The 23,451-nt window shown below is 58.2% G+C and overlaps 2 gene segments (V, D, J or C); both read right to left on the reverse strand.

The window, feature by feature from the left end:
* The window catches only part of LOC102149846 (immunoglobulin gamma-1 heavy chain-like), a 172,383-nt gene that overhangs the window by 41,187 nt on the left and 107,745 nt on the right, over window positions 1-23,451 (reverse strand).
* Window positions 8,226-9,876, reverse strand: LOC106781302 (immunoglobulin heavy constant gamma 4-like; the record flags this gene model as incomplete). The annotated part of the segment is given in 4 exon segments: window positions 8,226-8,703; window positions 8,783-9,097; window positions 9,242-9,295; window positions 9,579-9,876. Coding segments are annotated over 4 exon segments (996 nt in total), but the record flags the coding sequence as incomplete, so codon positions are not given.

The following is a 23,451-nucleotide window of genomic DNA, read 5'->3' on the forward strand; positions in this document are numbered from 1 at the left end:
AGCCTCGGCTCACCAGCTCTCATTCCAGCTGTGGCCCCTCTCTGCTGCTTCCATGGGCACCAGGGCAGCTCAGCCACACCAGCTCCGCCTGGGAGGTCTGCTTGCGGTAGCACCTCTCCCGATTGCTGTGTGCGTCTGGGTGGATGTAGGAGCGTGACCCCTGCAGGCATTTCAGGGGGACTGATGCCCCCAGGGGCCCAGACACGTATGGACTCGTAAGGGGAGCTGGGGGTGCGGCCAGGAGGAGCCCGCCCTGGCTTCCCGAGTCGCCCAGGTTGGGGTCCCGGGGAAGCTCCTGATGTTCGGATGCAGGAGGCTGCTCCATCCCGCCCAGCGCTGCACCAAGGAACCCTGGCAGGCCCCTCGCTCCAAATTTCAACGAAACGCACCGATTCTCTTCGTGGTGTGGTTCGGGGTGCCCTTCTCGGGTGCATGCAGTCCCAGCTGTGTGACAGTTCCACGAGGACGAGGTGGCACGAGATGGTGGGCAGGGTCCTCTGACTCCCAGAGCTGTGCCCTGCAGTGTCTGGGTGGGAGCTCCCTGAACACCTGCTGCTCTGGGGGAGATGGCAGCCCTGTGCCCCCTCTCCACTCATTTCTGCAGGAGACCCAACTCCACGCCCTTGCCCCTCTCAGCCGCATACGGGACCTTCGCCCGCTTCCCCTTTGTCCCTGTTGTGTCCAGGACTGAAGGCATATTTGGGGTTGGTTGTGACTGTGATTGTGAGCTATTGTCACAAGACCTCAGGCCCCAAACTCTGGAAATCAAGAGCACACAAGTGGGAAAAACAAAGGCTGAATATTTGCAGCTGCTGCCGCCAGGGAGACAGAGCGGGAGGGACTGGGGGAGCCTTTGCAGTGGGGGTGCGTGCCTATATGTGAGTTGTTTTCTGTGGGTGTATCATATATCCTAAACGTGTCTATAATGTATATGTGTAATGCTAACATATTATATAACATATATGCTGATACGTTAAAATGTTTCCTACGTACAGAAACCTTCTTTATAGGACGGGGGGGTTCGGGGGCACCTGATGGGGTCCCGGGGAGGTGGGGTGTCCGCGATTGCTGGGAGTGCATTGGGCTCTCTCTGGTCCATCCTAAGTCACTGGGGATGAAATCAATGAAGCCAGCAGTCACTGACCAGGCCCGGAGGTTTGCAGCGATGCACGGGTGGCTGTTTAATCCCGGGCTGTCCTGAAGACCGAGGTCTGACGTCCTGCAGGTCTGAGCGTAGAGAGCAGGCTGCTGCCCCCTGGTTCCCGCGACGAGGGCTCGGCTGCCTGGGCGGCGGCTGCAGGTGGTGGTCAGGGCTTGTGAGCAGTCTGGCCGCTGTCCATTCGTGTGTTCAGTGTCTCACCAGTAATTGTGGTGTTTTCTGAACAGGTGTGTCCGTGAGGATTGCTGGGCAGCATGAATCTCCAGGGCACCGGGCCCTCCAGGAGAGACTCCTGCAGACCGCTGTGTGCACGTGTGGGAAGTGGGGTGGGCAGCGCGTCCTTATTTTTAAGTGACCCTCAGACCACGCATGTAGTCTGTGGCCCTTGGGATGACCACGGCTGGCCCACGGTCCTCATCAGTGCCCAGACCGGACCCTGTCCCGGCCGAGCAGGGGGTTGAGGGCATTTGAGTAAGAACAGAAACAACAGCTTATCTTGGGCTCATAAAATACACACAAAAATTAAGGCCCCTCCTCTGTAACTGAGATCTTTGCAGCTTTCTGCTGCGCCCCCGGGTGTGCTGGGCATGGACATCCCACTCCTGAACCCCAGGCCCTCTGTCCAGCAACAGGTGCAGGGCAACCGCTGTGTCCTGACCATTTCTCGGCCTCGACCACCGTCCCTGGATCTCAGAACAGCCGCTGCCAGGTCCTGCCTTTTGGGCTTAGCAGGTGTGGTCGAGACAGGTAAAGGGGGTCCTCTGGTCTCCAGACCACACAGCCCTCTCGGGGTCATGCACTAGGGGCGCTTCACAGCAAGAGTCTTGTCCCAGTCCTTCCAGAACCTTCTGTGTTGACGAAAGTGATCCCTGGAGGTGTGAGGTGAACCGTACCCTGAGGGACCTGTCACACCTCACCCCCAAGTCCACCTGGAAGCAACACGAGGATCGTCTGCATCTGAGTCCATGGCCCCCTGAGGACAGAACATTCTAGAAGCAGGGAGGGAGCTCAGGGAAGGGGTACCTGTTCCTGGCGTCCACCCCTGATAACGTCAGTAGATTGTCTTCCCGAACAGGAGGCCCAGTGTAGTCTGCACAGATGGCCGCTCTGGACTCAGCTCTGAAGGGTCTGACCCTCAGCATCTGTCCACGTGGGACCCCGGTTCTTGTCCTCAGGCTGTGGTGCCCGGCCCCTGGCTGTGCAGATGGTCTGCTCCTGCCCATACACCACCTTCGGACAGGCTCTGACCTGCCTGGCTCCCTGGCTGCGGGGGTCCACTTGTCTGGAGGAGCGGCTGGCCGGTCAATGGGCAGGAGACCAGAGGGTGGTGACGTGGAGGCCGAGATCCCTCCTGGTTGTCTCCCGGCAGGACTGAGGGCTACCCGGGGCTTGCCGGCTCCCTCAGCAGATGGCCGGCTCCTCCCCAGGGGCCTGGACCCGGCCTCCCCTCGCAGGTCCCAGCCTGCCCCCTCGTCCTCCTTCCCATCGGGGAGGGCTGGCTCCTGTCGGGAGGAGGAAGTTTCGCTGCTGCCATCTGAGGTCCTCGGCCTAGAATAGTGCTGGTTCTGACGTCAGGAGGCCGTTGGCTCGACGGGCCTCAGACTCCTCGTCTGCCTGCCGTGTGGTGGCTGGAGCTCAAATCCCGGCAGGTTGTCCAAACTCCCAGCTGGTGTTTTGGCGGGGCCCTGTGGGGCTCCCTACACAGGCTATTACAGGGCCAGCCCAGCACTGGAGCAGAGGTTACAGGCACGTTTTGGGGTTCCCCTGCTGTGGCTCCCCCTTTTATGCACATCTCCCTGCCTTGCCAGCTGCTCTTGAGATGCAGCCCTGAATCCTGTGACCTGACCCCACTCCGGGATGGTCACAGCGTCAGCTGGGTTCCACTTACACTGTTGCGTGGACGCGGGAGTACCTTCCGACAAAGGTTTCCAGGGGAGATCCTGTCCAGCGTCTGCCTCCTTGGCCGTTCCCCAGCGCCTTCACACCGTTGCCGCTTTGCACAGTTTCCCGAGTTCACGGTTGCGTCCGCAGGGGCTTCGTCTGGTGCAAGCTGCTCCCCGACCTGGGAATCGGAACTGCTTTCTCTCACGTGGTTTTCATTCTTGTTCCCTTATAACCAGCGTGGCTCAGCCTCCTTTCCCTCGGTTTCAGGCTATTTGGATGTCTTCCGTGAGACGCCTGTTCAATGCTCTTGGCCATTTCTCTACGGAACTGTGTGGTTTCTGTAATTGATTTGCAGGAGTTCCCTGCATATTCTGGATACATTGTCAGTTGCCTGTTTGTAGGAAATATTGGGACAGACCAAAGGTGACTTCTGTCTTCAGTGGGAAGCAAGGCACTGTCCCGCCCCCCCAGGTAATGTGAGCAGCAGGGGCTCCACCCTTTCCACCCTCTTTGGGCTATTTTACAGCTCTGCCCGTTGTAGAGAATCAAGGCCACAGGAATGCTCTTCTTGGAAGGATGGTTGACTCCTCCCTCTCTCAGGAGGACAAATCAGATGCATTTGAAAATGCCTCTATTCACAAGGTCCTTTAGCATTCTTGGTTCCACTACATCCACGAGGTAGTTTGAATTCTACTTAGAGCTGGTTATAAGCCCTTAATTGCTGAGTTCAATGAAGTCTTTGAAATGTGTTCATTGTCTGTCTACATGAGCCTGGTGAGCACACCATGATTTAAAATCAGTCCTTTAACATGTTTCAAATGTCTTCTCCCACGTGGGCCCACGTATCCTGGGCCCAGGAAGTTCTGTGACCAGGGCGGGGGCTCAGGTGACCTGGTGCTGAGGAGCAGAGCTGGGGGAGGCCGGGCACCCCGTTCGTCCAGACTCGGAGTCAGCTGCTCCCTGGGAAAGCCTCCCTCAGTCCCTTTGGTTGTGGGGCCTCTCAGCTCCCGGCACTTTCCCCCTATGCACTCATCATGGTGTCCTCACTTTGCTGTTTGCGGGATGATCTACTTTGTGTCTGGGGAGTGGACGCAGGGGGATACTGAGTGGCAGAGGCCGGCACAGACCAGGCCCGGGGTGGTGGGGAGCGTTCTGCTGGGTGCATTATGGAAGACTGAGAGGAGGCCTGGAGCTCAGAGCTAAGAGAAGGGTGTGTAGGAGTTTGCGGGGTGTGTAGAGGGAAGGGACTCCGGCAGAAGGGAACAGCATGAGCAGAGACTCTGTGTGGGAGGCAGCGTGAGGGACCCGGGTAACCGATAGCTGAGCGTGCGGGACAGGGCGCTGTGTGTGTGTGTGCTGGGACCACTGCCCCTGTTTGGGGCTTAATTGTGTCGTCCAAATTCCAATCTTGAAGCCCTGACCCAGGACCTCAGAATGTGGCTGTATCTGGAGCTAGGGTCCTTCAAGGGGTACTAAGTTACAATGGGGTCTATAGGGTGGGCCCTGATCCAATAGGATTGGTATCCTTACAAGAAGAGGGGTGAGAACGCTGACACTCACAGAGGGAGGATGATGTGAGGACGTGGGAAGAAGAGGCCATCTACATGCCCCAGAGAGTGGCCTCAGGAGAATCCCCTGCTGACCCCCTGATCTGGGGTGTCCCGCCTCCAGAAAGTGTGAGGACAAATGTCTGGTGTTCAAGACGCCCAGGCTGGTTGTTACAGCCGCCCGTGCTGACTAATACACACCCCACATGCGGTCCTTCCTCTGGCCTGGGCCAGTGCTGGACGCTCCTCCTGCCCGGGCCCGGGCTGGTCCTGCTCCCCACAAGGCCCGTGTACCCCCTCCCTCCTCATCACACCGTTTCCCGGCCTCCCTCCTCACCCATGGAACCCCGGGGGCTGGAGAGCCGAGGGCAGGAGTGGAGGGAGGGCTGGAAGGTCATGGAGCTGTGAGGGTGTGGAGGGAGCCCCGATGCACGACTCGGCCAGGCTGTGGGTTCCACGAGGCATCAACATGAGCAGTTATGGAATTTTCCAGGTATTTTATTATTGTTTTAGAAAAAGAAACTGTAAAGACGATCTATGGGCTACAGAAACTTCAAGAAGGAGAAAAGCTATCTAAGCTCCCACTGTGGGCTTTCCTTTGAGCCGTCTTTCTGTGCAGGGCCCTGGCAGGCGGGGTGGGGCCGCCTCTGCTTCCCGTGCGCAGCCGTGTCCTGCCCGTCCAGAGATGCTGACTTGCCCTTTGTTCAGAGACGTGAGGGGGCACTGGTTCCTGGGTTGGTGAGGTCGGGGGTCTGGCTCGGTCCACCTGGCCCAGCTTCCCAAGGCCCTGGCTCTTTCCTCGGTGTTCTTGTCTCTCCCCGCTGCCCCGTGGAGCAACTCGGAGTTCCTGCGGAAGGGGACTTGGGCCCCTCCCCAGGACGCCATCTGGCTGGACACTGACCCTCCCCAGCTGTTGCCGCCTCCACCCACTGGGGCTTCTCCCACGGCCGTGGGCACAGGTCCTCCTTCTAGCAGTCTCCTCGGGTGGTTGTGATCCGAGTGACCGTGAGGGGCACACCCGGAAGCTTCCCTGCTGGTGGACGATGGCCCCGGGGCCTCCAGGCCTTGGGGCAGGTGCTCCCACTTGAGGATCTGAAACCGGGCGTCTCCTCCCGTGTCCTGGAGGCTGGCACCGTGCAGTTTGCATGCAGCCCTGTCCCTGCCAAGATGATCACGGGAAGGCCGGCTCTCCACCTCCTACAGGGTTTCAGACGTGCAACCTTGGGCCGTCCTGGTGAGGGACACTCAGGCCCGAGGCCTCAGTGCACATGGTCCTGGTGTTGCTTGGTGGCTGCTGCGAGGGGGCCGGTGGGCGTCCGTCAACTCTGCTTGGGGTTACAACTGCTGTCCATTCGGTTCTCCACATGGGCCAGCAGGCAGGATGCAGACTGCGGTGGCTGCAAGGCCAGAAGGCGAGGTGCAGGCCAAAGGTGGCCCTAAGGTCAGAGGGCAGTAGGTCAGCATTTGCTGAGGTCAGAAGAAGAGGAGCAGGTCTGCACGGCAGCTGAGCAGCATGACCTGCTGGACGTGGATGCCGTCTAAAGTCTGGGGCGGCCATGGACACCCATCCAGGTGAGTGACCCTAGACCTCCTGCCCGATCATGTTCCTGTAGTCGGGGACGATCGTCCGCTTCAGCTCCACCACCGAGGAGAAGATCCATTTCACCTGCAGCGGGCGGGCCAGGGGTGAGCGTGGCCTGGACCCAACGCCGGCCTCCGCCAGGGCCTGCCTTCCCTGCACCCGGGCCACCTCACAGTGGGGGGTCACAGGGGGGACAGCAAGGGGACATCGTGGGAACAGTGAGGGGACAGAGAGTGGACAGTGTGGGGACAGCATGGCGACAGTGAAGGACAGTGTAGAGACAGTGTCGGGACAGCCAGGAGTCAGTGCGGAGACAGTGAGGGGACAGTGATGAGGCAGCAAGGGGTCGGTGTGGCAAGTGTGGGACAGTGTGACAACATGGTGGGGACTGTGAGGGGACAGTGAGGGGACATGGTGAGGACACTGTGGGGACAGCATGGTGACAGCGAGGGGACGACATGGGGATGGCCTGGCCCACCTTGTAGAGGGTGACGGTGGCGCTGTAGCACACGCTGAGCAGGAAGAGCGTGATGAAGATGGAAATGGTGGTCCACAGCCCGTCCAGCTCCCCGTCCTGGGTCTCGGCACAGCTCTCATCCAGGGCCATCTCTGCACAGGGAGCGGGTGGTCAGTGCTGTGCCTGCCCGAGGGGGCTGGGCAGGGCCAGCGGGTCCTTGGGGGGTGATTCTGTCTGTGGCAGAGTGGGTGGGGCAGGTGGGATCCCTCAGGTGGGCTGGGCCACTGGTGCCCTGAGGTCACTCTCTGTGCTGTGACCTCAGTCCCCCATTCCTCCAGCCAGGACTCTGAGTCTTGGCCAGTGACCCAGGTCTCACCACTGACCCAGGTCTAAGCCAGGCCAGTGGGGGACCAACCGTCTCCTCTGCTCTGCCCTGTGCTGGACCCTCTGGGGAGAAGGCGGCGAGCCTTGCAGGCTGGAGGCTCAGGCCCCACTTCCTCTCTCCTGGGGACCAGGTCCAAGGGCGGGAGGGTCAGCAGAGCCTGTGGCCAGCTGGGCCCCTGCCCCAGGGACGGGCCGTGACAGGATTTGATGTATCCCCAGTGCATGAGCCCTGGAGTGCTGGGGACAGCTTGGTGTGGGGGTTTCTGCATGTTAGGGTCGGGGTTTGTGCCCCGGGGAAGTGGAGGGCCCGTTGTTGGAGCTGGTCAGTGTGGTCAGTGTGAGGACGAGCACTGGGCAGCCCGTGGGGCATGGGCGGCGGTGGGGACCAGCTGGTGTCCAGGCTAAGCGTTCAGGAGAGGGGGCTCCGTGCTCTGTTGGGCATGTACCGGTGGCCATTGTGTGAGGACCCAGTGTGTAAGGCCAGCTCTGTGTGCGTGTGTGTGCACACACGTGTGTATGTGTGTGGAGCTGGTGTGTGGGCTGGCACTGCTCAGTGAGAGGGGCTTGTTTTCAAGGGGTCTGGGTTCAGTGCCCACATGGCCATCAGGGACAGTCCTTCCCTGGGCACTCAAGGCCACCTGCCTCTTTGGGGACCTAGAATGAGTGTCCCCACGAGTGGACAGGCCTGGCCCCAGGCAGGACAAGGTCAGGCAGAGCCCCTCACCTGAGGGAGGGTGGGGGCCTGATCTTGGAGTGCCTGAGGGCAAAGGAGGGCCTGTCTCCACACCACGGGCCCGCAAGCCTCTCCTGTGGGCCAGAGCCACCAGGCAGAGCTCTCGAGTGACCCAGTGGACAGGGATCCTGGGGGACAAGGATGGGCCATGTTCCCACAGCTCGGGCTCCTACAGAGGAGGGACGCCCTCACGTGCATTTCCCTGATGGCTCTGGAGGGGCTTCTCCTGTTCCCTGGCCACCCTCCAGCCCCGAGCTGCTGCTGGCAGGAGGGCGGCCCAGAGGAGCTGCCGCCTCTGATGAGGCCTGCACCCCACTCGGCAGCCCCTCTGGCTACTCCTTGGCGGCCGGCACACCCTGTAGCTTGGGTCTGGCCTAATTGCGACCCACTCTTTCCCCTAATGGCCTCAGAGCCCAGCTGCCCTGCAGGCAGGCCGGACCAAGCGCTGGAGCTCTGCCTCAGAAAGAACCACGACCGCGTTGCAGGGTCCCAGGGCCATGCTGGGTGCTTTATTTCATGCTGGGTGCCCGGGAAGCTATGTACACAGTGGTGGGGGCTCAGGTGTCCTCGCGGGACCCAGAGAGCCTGCGGTGAAGGAGGGACCACTTGCTGGGTGCCGGCGTGTGGCTCATTTACCCAGAGACTCGGAGATGTCTGTCTTCGTGAAGTGATTGTGGAGAGCCTCATGCATCACCGCACACGTGAGTGACTCTCCCTGCTGCCACCTGCTTGTCTCCAAGGAGAGCTTGCTGTACAGGAAGTAGGACCCGTCGCCGTCCAGTTGGGCTGGGGTGGTGCTGTACTTGCCCTCTAGCTCCGGCCACCTGTTGCTCTGCCACTCGACACTGATGTCAGGTGGGTAGAAGTCTTTGACCAGGCAGGTCACGCTGACCTTGCTCTTGGCCAGCTCGTCTGGGTGTGGGGGCAGCACATATACCTGCGGAACCCGGGACAGTCCTGTGGGGTAGGGGTCAGCACAGTCACTCCCTGGGTGGCCTCCCGGGCCCCTCCCCGTGCCCGTCTGCCGTGCCCTCACCTTTGCCTCTCGAGATGGCCCTCGAGATGGGTTGTGGGACTCCTACGTTGGTGACGCTACACTTGAACTCTTTTCCACTCAGCCAGTCCTGGTGCTGGATGGGGAGGACGCTGACCACGCGGTAGGTGCTGTTGAACTGCGCCTCCCTCTGCTTCGTGATGGCCGAGTGTACCTCCGTGTTGTCCACATACCAGGAGAACTGGACATCGGGGTATTGATCGCTCAAGTTTACCACCACGCAAGTGACCACGGGCGTTCGGGAGATCATGAGTGCGTCCTTGGGATTCGGGGGGAAGATGAAGACGGAAGGCCCTCCTAGGAATTTAGAATGTGACGTGGGAGACATGGTGACGGGGGATCAGTTCCTGAGCGGGCCTCCTCTTGGGCCCTTGTCCCCCATGGGCCAAGCCTGTGCTTGGCCACCTCCTGGGGGTAGAGGAGGAGGTTTGGCTGACTCACCTGTGTACGGGGGACACTGGGGCTTGGGGACCGATGGGATGGGGATAACGCCCTCTGCAGAGAGAACACACGGGGGTTACACGGGCTGAAAGGAGACGGCCTTGGGGTGAGCTGACGTCCGGGCCTGGTTTTGGCAGCTCTGACACCAGTGCCACCTTGTGGGCCCAGGGTTTGGGTTAGGGCTGTCAAGCCAGCTCCCACTCTGGGCATGGCAGAAATGCCCAGAGGATCCCTGCTTTTGCTCGGCAGGCCTCTCCTGCTGTCCTGGGGTCCAGGCAGGAGGGCAGAGCCTGGCCTGTCTTGCAGGGAATGCCCTCCCTGCGTCCCCTCCTCTCACCGATTCTCTTGTCCACCTTGGTGCTGCTGGCCGGGTGGGCTACGTTGCAGATGTAGGTCTCGCTGGTCCAGGTGCTGGCAGGCACGGTCACCATGCTGATGAGGGAGTAGAACCCCGTGGACTTCCGGACGGACGGGAAGGTGTGCACGCCACTGGTCAGGGCGCCCGAGTTCCAGGACACGGTCACCGGCTCTGGGTAGTAATCAGAGACCAGGCAGCCCAGGGCAACCGTGGCGTCAGACGTGATCCCACAGCTGGGGGTCAGCTGGAAGATTTTCGGGGCGGTGCTGGAGGCTGTAAGAGAGGAGGCGTGTGACCATCAGGGTCTGCCCCTGCGACGGTCCGGGCAGGGTGTCAGGTACCCAGGCCTGGGGCACCACTGAGCCCAGCGCCCGCGTGCTTGCAGAGAGTCTGAGGACTACATGCCCTGAGTGGCTCCCTTTCATGAGGGGCGGGTGCCTCTGCAGCCACGTTCTAGGGACTGATCACCTGGTCAGCACTGGATACCCACCTGGAATAGAGCCCCCTGGGACCCCTGCCCCTTCTCCCTGCTAGGCCTCCTGAAGGTGGCCCGTCTGACTGAGCCCTCTGTCAGAGCTCTGACCAGTGACCCCTGCTCCTGGTCGGCTTCTGATGGACCCCAATCCCTTGTCCTGTGGCCCCAGCCTGGCCCAGCCCTGGGAGATTGGGCATCTCTTCAGGTGTGGTGGGACCCTGGCCTGCACTGTCCCTGTTGCCTCCCCAGCCCCCAGCGGCTTTGCCATGGTCTGTCTCTGCTCGCCAGGCCACGTGTCTTCTCTGTTAGCTCCGCAGCCACAGCACCAGGAGTACTTGTCCCCGAAGCTCCCCTGATCCTGACCAGTACCCTGTTTGTGCTTTGGACCTTGTCCCTGCCTTGGACCCCATCCCTGTCCTGAACCCCATCCCTTCCCTGGATCCCGTCCCGGGGAGTCTCCTTGTCCCCCTCCCCTCCCGTGCCTGTGGGCCCCCAGCCCAGACTCCTGCATCTGCCTCTGGGCCCCCCTCCCCAGTCAGGTCCACCTGGCCCGCCTTCCTGGGCTCACCTCCGGCCCCTCTCTGCCAGCGTCGCCTGCCCTCTGCCCTCCCTGCTCTTGGGCCTGTCCAGCTCCTTGCTCACTGCAGAACCCTCCTCCAGCCGTGGTCCTTCCCCAGCACAGCCGGCCCCTGGGCACAGGCGGGAGCTGTGTATTGCCCTTGGCGTTCCTCTCCTCTAGGTGCCAGCCTCCCCAGGACCCCGTGTGGGCCAGGGTGCTCCCTCTACCCCTAACACCCAGGCCTGTCCTGTCCCCTCTGACCGAGGCCTGTCTGCTCAGCCCCAGGGCCCTGCCTGGCCTCTCCCCATGCTGGCAGCCGCAGCTCAGACCCCAATGGGGGCCTCGCTCTTCCTTCTGCCGGGACCCCTGCCTTGTGTCACCCCACACTGCTTCCGCACGTCTACCTCTCCTGTCCAGTGTCCCCACAAGCTCCAGAACAGGTGTCCCTGCACCCGAGAACTGCATCCTATCTGGTCCTCTCAGGGATGCCCCCGGCCCCTTCACTCCTAGACTCCTTCCATCCCAGGGGCCCCCCTCCATCCAACTCAACATGCACCTGACAACTCAACAAGCTCAACTCTCCTCCCTGCACAGCCAGCCTCACCTGAGCCCTGGGATCCTCCAGCTGTCCCTGCTCCCTGTACCCCTCAGGTCCCACTGGGTGAGGGCTCTTTTAGCTCAGGCCCAGTGCCCTTCGTCCCCTAAGGTCTTGGGCAGCCCCTGTTCCTCCTGCCTCCCACTTGCCCCTGCTCAGCTGTAGCTGCTCTGCCTGCTCCTGTGGAGCTCCTGGACAGCCCGCTGCCCTTCCAGCCCTCCCACCTGCCCAAGATTACCTGCAAAGCTCTGCCAGAACCCCAGAGCTTGTAGGTTGCCCCCTGCCCAACTCTTTCCTCCCAGCCGTCTGCTCCCCTTCCAAGCTCTCCCTGTCTCCCAGGGCTTCAGGGCTGTCCCTGGCCCCTCCAGCCCTCCCACCTGTCCTTGCTCACCTGTAGCTGCTCTCCCTGCTCCTTCAGAGCTCCTGGACAGTCCCCGGCCTCTCCTGCCCTCCAGGACCCCTGTTGACCTGTAGCTGCTCTGTCAACTCCCCTGGAGCTCCAGGACATTGCCCAGCTCAACTGTAGCTCCTCTGTCTGCTCCCCCCGAGCTCCTGGGGAGGCCCCGGAGCCTCCGGGCCACCCGGGCACCTGCTCACCTGTAGCTGCTCTGCCCACCCCCTTGCAGCTCTTGGGCAGCCCCCTGCCCCTCCTGACCTCCCAGGCCCCTGCTGACCAATACCTGCTCTGTCAGCTCCCCTGGAGCTCCTGGGCAACCCCCTGTGCCTCCAGCCCTTCCAGCCCCCTGTACACATGCCAAGCCCTACGTGCCATACCTGCGGAGCTCCTGGGCTTTGCCCTGTCCCTCCTAACCTCTCAGCCTCCTGCACACCTATAGCTGCTCTGCCTGCTCCCCCGTACCTCCTGGGGTAGACTTCTGCTCCCTTGTGCCCTCCTACCTTCCCCTGCTCACCTGTAGCTGTTCTGCCCCTCATCCCTGGAGCTCCAGGTCCACAGCAGGCCCCTCTCCGCCCTGACCTACAATCCCTTTCCCACAGCGCAGGGCCCTGAGCTCAGCCCCAGGCTGCTGGGTCAGCCCAGGGCTGCCTCTGCCCCTCCTGCATCTCCCAGCGCCCTCGGCCCAGGCTCACCCTCCATCCTGGGCTCACTCCTTTCCCAGCACTGGGCTTTGCCTCCTGGAGCCACCATGTGCCCACCCTCTCTCTGGCTAACCCTCCCCTGGCAGAGCCCCAACCTGCCCTGGTCCCCTCCTGGAGGAGCTCTGGGCTCTAGCTGGGCCTCACCCTCTACTTGTGCCTCCCGGCCCTCAGAAGCTCCGTCTGGAAGTCCCCTCCGGTCCGTGTTCCCTCCATTGCTGGGGCAGCTGCACTCATTCCCCAGCACCCAGCCCTGCAACCCTGGCTCCTGCTCCGGACCCTCACTGCCTGGGTCCCGACGCCCATCCCGTAGCCACTGAGCTCCTGCCCAGCCCTGTGCAGTCTGAGTTCTGAGCACACGGGTGCATCCACTGGCCCCTCGGGCTCTACTCCTGGCTCACCTGCTGCCCTCGGTCCTGGCTGTAGCCTAGGACCCCACGGCCGTCACGTCTGTCCCTGCCCTGGGGCTTGAGCTGGCTCCTTGGTGTGGACAGGACCCTTAGGCCACCTGGAGGTCCTCTTCCTCCCCTGCTCTGAGCCAGCCCCTCTCTGTGCTCAGACCCATCTGTGCATCCTGGCGTCCATGCTGCAGCAGCTCAGCTCCTGGCTGGTCCTGCCCTCAGCACAGCTGGCCAAGCGCAGCCCTCGGGCTTCTGGCCTCCAGGCCATCAAGTTCCTCAAGGGTGACCTCGTTTGACCTCCAGTGTGTCCAGCTCTGTTGGCGTGGGCGCGCCCTGCCTGTGGCTGCATGGTGCCTGCGTTCGGTCGGCACTGTGGCCCGTGGGCAGCCTGCTCTCCCCTGCGCTGGCTCAGCTGCTTGAGCCCCTCGGAGTCGTCCCTGGGTGCCTGGGCTCTCCTTACAGCTGCGGTGGTTCCACGGCCCCCACTGCACTCCCGTCCCCCTGCTGCGTGGAACCCCCTCTTCGAGGGTCGGGGCTGTGGGAGCCGCTCCCCAGCAGATGAGCCAGGGCCTTCGAGGAGCCCTCGCCTCTCTCTGCTCTGGTCCCGGGCACATTGCCCTCTGCCCTGCTTCCTAGGAATTCACGGCTGGTTCTCGGAGGTGTGAAGGACCTCCCCACAGCCCTGCAAGGACTAAGAACCAGACTGAAAGCAGGGGCACCGCTTGCTTCCTGAAGTTCTCTTTTCTTCTGGGTAGTTTCTGTCTTAGAGAGCCTGGGGGGAGTACCTCCGAGGCAGAGGCTGCCTCACGTGGGTGCGTGGGAGTGGGGGGGGGGTGGTGGTGCCTGGGGCCCAGTGGAGAGTGCAGCAAGCCCGGGCTCACGTGCCTGTCTTCTCTTTCTCCCTCCCACAGTCATTGTACCCGATGGCCCCAACACAGTCAGGGGTACCTGGGCCTCTCGTCTGAACCCTCTGGTCCCCACACCCCAGAGAACACCTCCCCCTGCCCCGGTCAGCATGCAGTGTGGACACAGGCTGACCTGCTCACAGCCCGCAGCCCAGCCCACGGCCTCATCCTGTCCTCCCGCCACGACGGCCCCCCGAGTAGAAAGCTGTCTTCCTCTGGGTCCCTGCTGCTTCCCTCCATCCCTCTCTGGCTCCATCCGTGGCTGGATCTCTGACTCACAGGTGGAGCAGCACCCGGGGTCCGAGGGAAGCTGTTCTCCCAGCCACAGCTGTCCTCTGGGGACAGACAGAAGTTATGAGTAAGGACAGAGTCCACGGTGGTCACTGGCGTCCAAAGGTCTCCTCCGTCTGAGAGATGGCGTGCTGTCCTTGTCCTCCCATGTGGGGGCCGAGACCCAGCCATCTGTGTGTGGGGGGACGCGGACCCTCAGTGTCTCACGTCTTGCAGTGCCGCGGCTCACCCCATGCCCCATGTGCACCCCTGGGCCGTCCCGTCTCTTCCACGTCAGGCCTTGTATCAAGGATCCCCGGGTGGCATGGTGCCCACCCTTGAATTGCCAGGGGCCAGGAAAGTGACTGGGGATGGCCAGGCATGGCTGCAATCAATGCTCGGTGGGCAGGGGCTTGTGCCGTGGCCCCTTAGTTGGGCCGAGAGCAGACTCCGAGGCTCTAGGAAGTGAACCTTCTGTGAGGCCCCCTCACAGGTAGAAGGCCCTCGCACCCTATGGTGTGGGCAGCATCCTTTGACCATGGGTGTCTGCAGAGCCACACTACATACTCCAATGCTCTCCTCCGGGTCCCTCTGCCTCCCCTACTGTCAGGTCCTCGCTTTCCACAGTTGGGGTTTCTCAGAGCACTGCCCACATCCAGGTCCCATATCCTGTCCGGTGGTTCATGGGTGTGCTGTGGACCGCCCCACAGTGAGCGGCGTCTGCAGCTACTCTGCTGGTTTGCTCCTGCATTGGCGGCCTGCAGGCAGCACTGGGCTCTGTGGGCGGAGGCACTCCTCTCTGCTCCACTCACATCAATGAGGGTCTGGAGGGCTCCGCCTGGAGTCTGGCACCTGGGCTGGGTGGGTGCCCTTGTTCCCCTCTATCTTCCTGATCCTTCCGTGGGGATTCCCCACGCTGAGCGGTGCCCGGGCCTGATTCCCAGGAGGAACCCTGTCTCCTTAGGTCCTGCTCTCAGAGACCCAGCAGTGGTCCCTCAGCGGCCCTGTCCCCATGGAGGCCGTCACTGAAGCCCCCAGGGGTCCAGGGAGGGAAGCAAACCCCAGCTCTGCATTGGGAGCTCTGCATTGTGGTTCTGTGAACGTTGCTGTGCACACACAAATCACCGTCGCCGGCATCCTTGGTGAAGGGAGTGCCCTCTGGTCCCTCTGGCACGAATTCATGCTAATCTACCGCACACTCCCGGCTGCTCTGGCCCGGCCTCCTCTCCATGGCGCCCAGGCAGTTTTGCCATCTCTCCCATGGAAGGCAGCCACCCTCGAGTTCACTCCTCAGACAAATGGTCACCGGCTCTGCACGCTGTGAGCATCGCTGTCGTTACATAAGAAACACATTCATCTATGTAATTTCTGGTCTGGAAATGTTGATGCAATAATCCATAATCAATCTATTAATCAAAACTGGGATGAGTTTATTATATGAGCCAATCTGAGGTCTACATAGTGAGCGACGACAACCTTGACCAAGGAGGGAAGTACTCTGAAGAAGTGGGGTGTACAGCGTGGTTATATACCGTCTTGGAACAAGGGCCATACATCACATATGACAGAAGTATCTCTTTTGCTACAGTCACAAGATGCTTTGCTAGCACGGCAGGTCAAGTATCTCAATATGGCACAGTAGGTCAGTAACGAATCCTTAGATTCTGGGAAGAAATGCTCATCAGCAAGAAATGCCAAAAGGGGCAGGATAATTTTAAGGGCATCATTCTTGCTTTGGGACATTGTAAATGTTTGCAGCAGATGTACAATGCATGCTCGAAAGGCCACATCAGGCTTTTCCAGAAAAAATAAGATCCAGCCTGATTAGTTTAAAGCAAATGGCTTCGTCATATACCTCAATATTTTAACTTTTCATATTGCTTTCATTGATTCATTATTCCCCCCATTGATCGATAATGTTTTTATAGAAAACATTGATGATGTAAGTATTGTCCCTTGGTGCTATGGTGATTGCTGAGTGTCCTGGTCCGTCATGTCCCTCAGTGCTAGGCTTGTATGTCCTTGACGTGCCCAGTTATGACCATTGGCGAGAAATAGTCGGATATAGTGGATGAGCATAGAGGTATACAATTACAGGGAAGCATTCCATAGGTTATGTAAGTTTTCAGTAGGTTTAGATTGTCACACAAACGTTGTACCTATGCTTTGACCTGACTCATGAGGCTGCATGTGCCTAATTATAGAACAGCTACACTAACAGTGCTGATAATTCAAAACTTGAAAGGATTATTTGAAAAATGAGTTCTTAGGCATAGTCTTATGAGAAGGAAATTCATCCAGGGTTGTAAGATCAATCAATCACCTCAAGTGGCTGAGCAACCATTACTCTAGCCTGCATGCCAGTCTTACAACACTGAGTAAAGGAAAGAGTAATTAGTTTGCATATTATGATTAATAGAAGAATTCCAAGGAGCAACAGACACAGGAATTGCAATTCAGATTTCAAGAGGGCACCCAACCTGAAGGGAGCCAACCACGCAAATCAAGCCTGGATGCAGGATCGCTTAAGGCATTCACCTGCTTTTCCAAGTGCTTTAGCAGAGAGGACACATTGGAAGACTCATCAGGTCCAAAAATGCAGCGTTCAGTTTGAATGAGTGCACATGTCCCACCTTGGGATGCTGTTAGACTATCTAAGGCCATTCTGATGGGGAGACAGCCCTTCCGACTAAAGACATTCGAGTATTTAATAAGGGTATTCCTACCTGACTTTCATTGAGGGCAGTGTGAGCAAATTTAGTCAGAGCCTCTATGTGATACGACATCTTGTAGCCCCAAGGAAGCAGCAAATATAGCCGCTGGTGTTCATACCAGTGAACACTGATGGAGTCCATCTGGCCTTACTGGGAGGAACATTGAGAACAGCTGTTAGCTCAGGGCGACTCCTTCCCTGCCTCCAAAGGAAGTCCAGGGTGCAGTGTCCCAGCCATCCAGGCAGGAGCCAAGACTAGAGGTTTGTTCCACACAACCACTGAGTTCCATTAGGAGCCACCCAAGGAACGCCCAACATTGAGACCAGTGTATTTCAAAGCATTCATGTACTTTGAATATGGTAGTATTGTGACATGACTTGGGGGATATCCATCCCATATTTGTGTAAAGTCTCCGATAGTTCTCACTGTAATATCTGGTTTATTTGCAAATTATTGGCACAATTGGATCGTCTGAGTAACAGAGAAAGAGTGGCCGTGCCCTGTATCAGTAGTAGCATGGGGTATTAGCCATGTTTCAAGGACCATAATTAGTAATACTTGATCAACTGCTAACTCTGGAACTAGATCTTTGTCTCATAATAATCTGCTTTAAAGCTTTGCAATCCATATCTTGAAGGAGAGAAACCCACTCAGGTAACCCAGATGTACCAGAAAGGGGAAGCGGGCCACCTATCCAGCAATTGAACAGATTTTTGTGTGTTACAAAGAAATGTGAGCATTGTAAGACATTGCTGTCAGAGGCCCATTCAGATGTGGATTGAAATAACAAACATACTATCAGGAAAACTTAACTGGCATTTTTATCGTTAATTAAAAGGTTTTGTAATTAGGCTATAATCTGGCTTATAGAGCTGGGTGGGGAGCAAATATTGTGATAGGTAAAACTGTCAGGCAATCTAGAAATTGATTATTGTACCAATTACAGAGTGCTCAAACATTACAAAGGTGTCAGTGAGGAGATACAGGTTAGGAATAGAGGCTTGGTCCAATTCTTGTCACAGTTGTCTACAACAGATGAGTCTTCTCAGCCTGGTTTGGAGACGTTTTTCTTGGTCAGTTGAAGTTGAGTGTCATAAATAGGAGCTGAAATCAACTCAGGTGAAGGAGTCCATTTTTTTTTTAAATGAGTAATGTGAAACCATGAGTCTTTGCCTTTGAATTTTTCAGCACATTGATTGTTTAAGAGTACCTGGTATGGTCCTTTCCAACCGACTGCAAAGGGTCTTTTATCTGGTGACTTTTCCAATAAAGAAAAGGTGCATGTAGTAGCTCAGGATGCTTAAGGTCTTTATCTCTCGGGAGCTTTATCTTCTGCTGTGAAAGGAATCAGCTATCAACTTTTCAATTCTAAGTGTCTGAACGAGACCTTGACAATAATACTAGATATCTCCCTTGAGCAAAGTTGGTTCATACATTCCCTCATCTAATTGCATAGGTCATCCTGTTATTGTTTCACAAGGAGGCAGGTGATGTTTCTCAAAGTGTGTAGATCTAAGACTGGGGAGCACTAGCAGAGGTGCTTCTGTCCCTGAGAGATGAAATGCTTCTGAAAGCTTTGCCGTTTGAATTTTGATTGTGCCTTCAGTTAAAATGTTGCATTATTGGGCCAAATGTCACAAATAGATTTCACTATTTGTGTAGCAAAATGAGTTCCCCGGTCACTGTGTAACTCAGTAGGAATTTCCCAAACAGGAGCTATCCTTTGCAATAATAATTTATCTGCTGATAAAGCCATTGCTCTTCTACAAGGAAAAGCCCCGACCCAATGTGAGAACATACAGATCATCACTAAGACATTTACATCCTGGAGATGGTGGCATCTGAACAAAGTCCAATGGCCATACCTCAGAAGGTTCCTTAGGAAGGGGAAAGTGGCTTTGTGACCCATGAAATGGTGTCCCTGGATTATAATTTGTGCACATTGCACAACGAGCATGGCTTTATGAGCCACGGTGGGAGAAAGTTTCCAAAAGTATTGTTTTCCCCATGAAATCGTGTTTTCCCGTGCTCAATGGATAATTGATGCTTATTCTGGAGCAGTGGCACTTGTGCTCCAATGGGCACTATGGATTTTTTATCAGGCCTGAAGCCCGTCTGTGTGGTTGTGTGAAAATTTTTGTTTTTGTTGTCATTCTGCTCCTCTTCTTCCATGATTTCTTGGGGCTGTAGATGGAAATCCTTTACTGGGACAGTAGAGTTAACAGAAAGTGGTGGGCATTGTTGAGGCTGTACAGGATGTCCAACCTGGTAATGGCCCTGCTCATTTTCTACATAAGACACATTTGTAAACCAAATTAGATATAAAATGCAGTTGTGGCCATTTTCCTCCTGTGGTGCTGGCTGCAAGGTAGCAGAGTTAAGACAATGAATAGAATTACAAGTGATAACACTATACAGGACACATTAGAGGTGTGGGGTGAACAGTACCCTGAGTGTCCTGTCACACCTCACCCCTAAGTCCACCTGGAAGAAACACGAGGATCTTCTGCATCTGAGTCCATGGCCCCCTGAGGAGAGAATATTCTAGAAGCAGGGAAGGAGGTCAGGGAAGGGGTACCTGTTCCTGGCGTCCACCCCTGATAACTTCAGTGGGTTGTCTTCCCGAACAGGAGGCACAGAGTGGTCTGCACAGATGGCTGCTCTGGCCTCAGTTCTGAAGGGCCTGGCCCTCAGCCTCTGTCCACGTGGGACCCCAGTTCTCATCCCTCAGGCTGTGGTGCTTGGCCCCGGCTGTGCCGTCAGCCTGCTCCTGCCCAAAACACCACTGTCAGGCAGACTCAGCCCTGCCTGGCTCCCTGGCTGGAGGGCATCTGCTTGTCTGGAGGAGTGGCCGGCCAGCTAACGGACAGGAGACATGAGGGTGGTGATGTGGAGGCTGAGGCCCCTCCTGTCCGTGTGCATGCAGGGCCGATGGCTTCCTGGGGCTTGCCGGCTCCCTCAGCAGATGGCCAGCTCCTCCCGAGGGCCTGGACCTGGCCTCCCCTCACAGGTCCCATCCTGACCCCTCCTACTCCTTCCCATCAGGGAGGGCTGGCTCCTGTCAGGAGGAGGAAGTTTCGCTGCTGCCATCTGAGGTTCTTGGCCTAGAGGAGTGCTGGTTCTGACGTCAGGAGGCCATTGGCTCGACGGGCCTCAGACTCCTCGTCTGCCTGTCATGTGGTGGCCGGAGTTCAAATCCCAGCAGATGTCCAGACGTCCCAGCTGGTGTTTTGGCGGGGCCCTGTGGGGCTCCCTACACAGGCCATTAGGGGCCAGCCCAGCACTGGAGCAAAGACTACAGGCAGGTTTTGGGGTTCCCCTGCTGTGTCTCCCCCTTTTATGCACATCTCCCCGCCTTGCCAGCTGCTCTTGAGATGCAGCCCTGAGTCCTGTGAGCTAACCCCTCTCTGGGACGGCCACAACGTCAGCTGGGTTCCACTTGCACCTGTTGCGTGGAGGTGGGAGCACCTTCTGACAAAGCTTTCAAGGGGAGAGCCTGTCCAGCGTCTGCCTCCTTGGCCGTTCCCCAGCACCTTCACACCGTTGCTTCTTTGCACAGTTTCCCGAGTTCACAGTTGCGTCCGCAGGGGCTTCGTCTGGTGCAAGCTGATCCCTGACCTGGGAATCGGAACTGCTTTCTTTCACGTGGTTTTCATTCTCATTCCCTTATAACCAGCGTGGCTCAGCGTCCTTTCCCTCAGTTTCAGGCTATTTGGATGTCTTCCGGGAGACGCCTGTTCAATGCTCTTGCCCGTTCCTCTGCTGAACTGTGTGGTTTCTGTAATTGATTTGCAGGAGTTCCCTGCATATTCTGGACACGTTGTCAGTTGCATGTTTGTAGGAAATATTGGGACAGACTTTGAAATGGACCAAAGGTGACTTCTGTCTTCAGTGGGAAGCAAGGCACTGTCCCGTCCCCCCCCAGGTGATGCGAGTAGTGGAGGCTCCACCCTTTCCACCATCTTTGGGCAATTTTACAGCTCTGCCCGTTGTAGAGAATCAAGGCCATGGGAATGCTCTTCTTGGAAGGATGGTTGACTCCTACTTCTCAGGAGGACAAATCAGATGCATTTGAAAATGCCTCTATTCACAAGGTCCTTTAGCATTCTTGGTTCCACTACATCCACGAGGTAGTTTGAATTCTACTTAGAGCTGGTTATAAGCCCTTAATTGCTGAGTTCAATGAAGTCTTTGAAATGTGTTCATTGTCTGTCTACATGAGCCTGGTGAGCACACCATGATTTAAAATCAGTCCTTTAACATGTTTCAAATGTCTTCTCCCACGTGGGCCCACGTATCCTGGGCCCAGGAAGTTCTGTGACTGGGGCGGGGGCGCAGGTGACCTGATGCTGAGGAGCAGAGCGGGGGAGGCCGGCCACCCCGTTCGTCCAGACTCTGAGTCAGCTGCTCTCCCAGAAAGCGTCCCTCGGTCCCTTTGGTTGTGGGGACACTCAGCTCCCGGCACTTTCCCCTCACTGCACTCATCATGGTGTCCTCACTTTGCTGTTTGCGGGACGATCTTCTTTGTGTCTGGGGAGTGGATGCAGGGGGATACTGAGTGGCAGAGGTCGGCACAGACCAGGCCCGGGGTGGTGGGGAGTGTTCTGCCGGGTGCATTATGGAAGACTGAGAGGAGGCCTGGAGCTCAGAGCTAAGAGAAGGGTGTGTAGGAGTTTGCGGGGTGTGTAGAGGGAAGGGACTCCGGCAGAAGGGAACAGCATGAGCAGAGACTCGGGGTGGGAGGCAGCGAGAGGGACCCAGGTAATCGATAGCTGAGCGTGCGGGACAGGGCGCTGTGTGTGTGTGTGCTGGGACCACTGCCCCTGTTTGGGGCTTAATTGTGTCGTCCAAATTCCAATCTTGAAGCCCTGACCCAGGACCTCAGAATGTGGCTGTATCTGGAGCTAGGGTCCTTCAAGGGGTACTAAGTTACAATGGGGTCCATAGGGTAGCCCTGATTCAATAGGATTGGTATCCTTACAAGAAGAGGGGTGAGAACGCTGACACTCACAGATGGAGCATGATGTGAGGACGTGGGGAGAAGAGGCCATCTACATGCCCCAGAGAGTGGCCTCAGGAGAATCCCCTGCTGACGCCCTGATCTGGGGTGTCCCACCTCTAGAATGTGTGAGGACAAATGCCTGGTGTTCAGGCCACCCACGTGGTTTGTTACAGCCATTCATGGTGACTAATACAACCCCACACGCGGTCCTGCTTCTGGCCTGGGCCAGTGCTGGACGCTCCTCCTGCCCGGGCCCGGGCTGGTCCTGCTCCCCACAAGGCTTGTGTACCCCCTCCCTCCTCATCACACCGTTTCCGGGCCGCCCTCCTCACCCATGGAACCCCGGGGGCTGGAGAGCCGAGGGCAGGAGGGGAGGGAGGGCTGGAAGGTCATGGAGCTGTGAGGGTGTGAAGGGAGCCCCGATGCACGACTCGGCCAGGCTGTGGGTTCCACGAGGCATCAACATGAGCAGTTATGGAATTTTCCAGGTATTTTATTGTTGTTTTAGAAAAAGAAACTGTAAAGACGATCTATGGGCTACAGAAACTTCAAGAAGGAGAAAAGCTATCTAAGCTCCCACTGTGGGCTTTCCTTTGAGCCGTCTCTGTGCAGGGCCCTGGCAGGCGGGGTGGGGCCGCCTCTGCTTCCCGTGCGCAGCCGTGTCCTGCCCGTCCAGAGATGCTGACTTGCCCTTTGTTCAGAGACGTGAGGGGGCACTGGTTCCTGGGTTGGTGAGGTCGGGGGTCTGGCTCGGTCCACCTGGCCCAGCTTCCCAAGGCCCTGGCTCTTTCCTCGGTGTTCTTGTCTCTCCCCGCTGCCCCGTGGAGCAACTCGGAGTTCCTGCGGAAGGGGACTTGGGCCCCTCCCCAGGACGCCATCTGGCTGGACACTGACCCTCCCCAGCTGTTGCCGCCTCCACCCACTGGGGCTTCTCCCACGGCCGTGGGCACAGGTCCTCCTTCTAGCAGTCTCCTCGGGTGGTTGTGATCCGAGTGACCGTGAGGGGCACACCCGGAAGCTTCCCTGCTGGTGGACGATGGCCCCGGGGCCTCCAGGCCTTGGGGCAGGTGCTCCCACTTGAGGATCTGAAACCGGGCGTCTCCTCCCGTGTCCTGGAGGCTGGCACCGTGCAGTTTGCATGCAGCCCTGTCCCTGCCAAGATGATCACGGGAAGGCCGGCTCTCCACCTCCTACAGGGTTTCAGACGTGCAACCTTGGGCCGTCCTGGTGAGGGACACTCAGGCCCGAGGCCTCAGTGCACATGGTCCTGGTGTTGCTTGGTGGCTGCTGCGAGGGGGCCGGTGGGCGTCCGTCAACTCTGCTTGGGGTTACAACTGCTGTCCATTCGGTTCTCCACATGGGCCAGCAGGCAGGATGCAGACTGCGGTGGCTGCAAGGCCAGAAGGCGAGGTGCAGGCCAAAGGTGGCCCTAAGGTCAGAGGGCAGTAGGTCAGCATTTGCTGAGGTCAGAAGAAGAGGAGCAGGTCTGCACGGCAGCTGAGCAGCATGACCTGCTGGACGTGGATGCCGTCTAAAGTCTGGGGCGGCCATGGACACCCATCCAGGTGAGTGACCCTAGACCTCCTGCCCGATCATGTTCCTGTAGTCGGGGACGATCGTCCGCTTCAGCTCCACCACCGAGGAGAAGATCCATTTCACCTGCAGCGGGCGGGCCAGGGGTGAGCGTGGCCTGGACCCAACGCCGGCCTCCGCCAGGGCCTGCCTTCCCTGCACCCGGGCCACCTCACAGTGGGGGGTCACAGGGGGGACAGCAAGGGGACATCGTGGGAACAGTGAGGGGACAGAGAGTGGACAGTGTGGGGACAGCATGGCGAC

Source organism: Equus caballus, chromosome 24, assembly GCF_041296265.1.
Source record: "Equus caballus isolate H_3958 breed thoroughbred chromosome 24, TB-T2T, whole genome shotgun sequence".
NCBI classification, from domain to species: domain Eukaryota; kingdom Metazoa; phylum Chordata; class Mammalia; order Perissodactyla; family Equidae; genus Equus; species Equus caballus.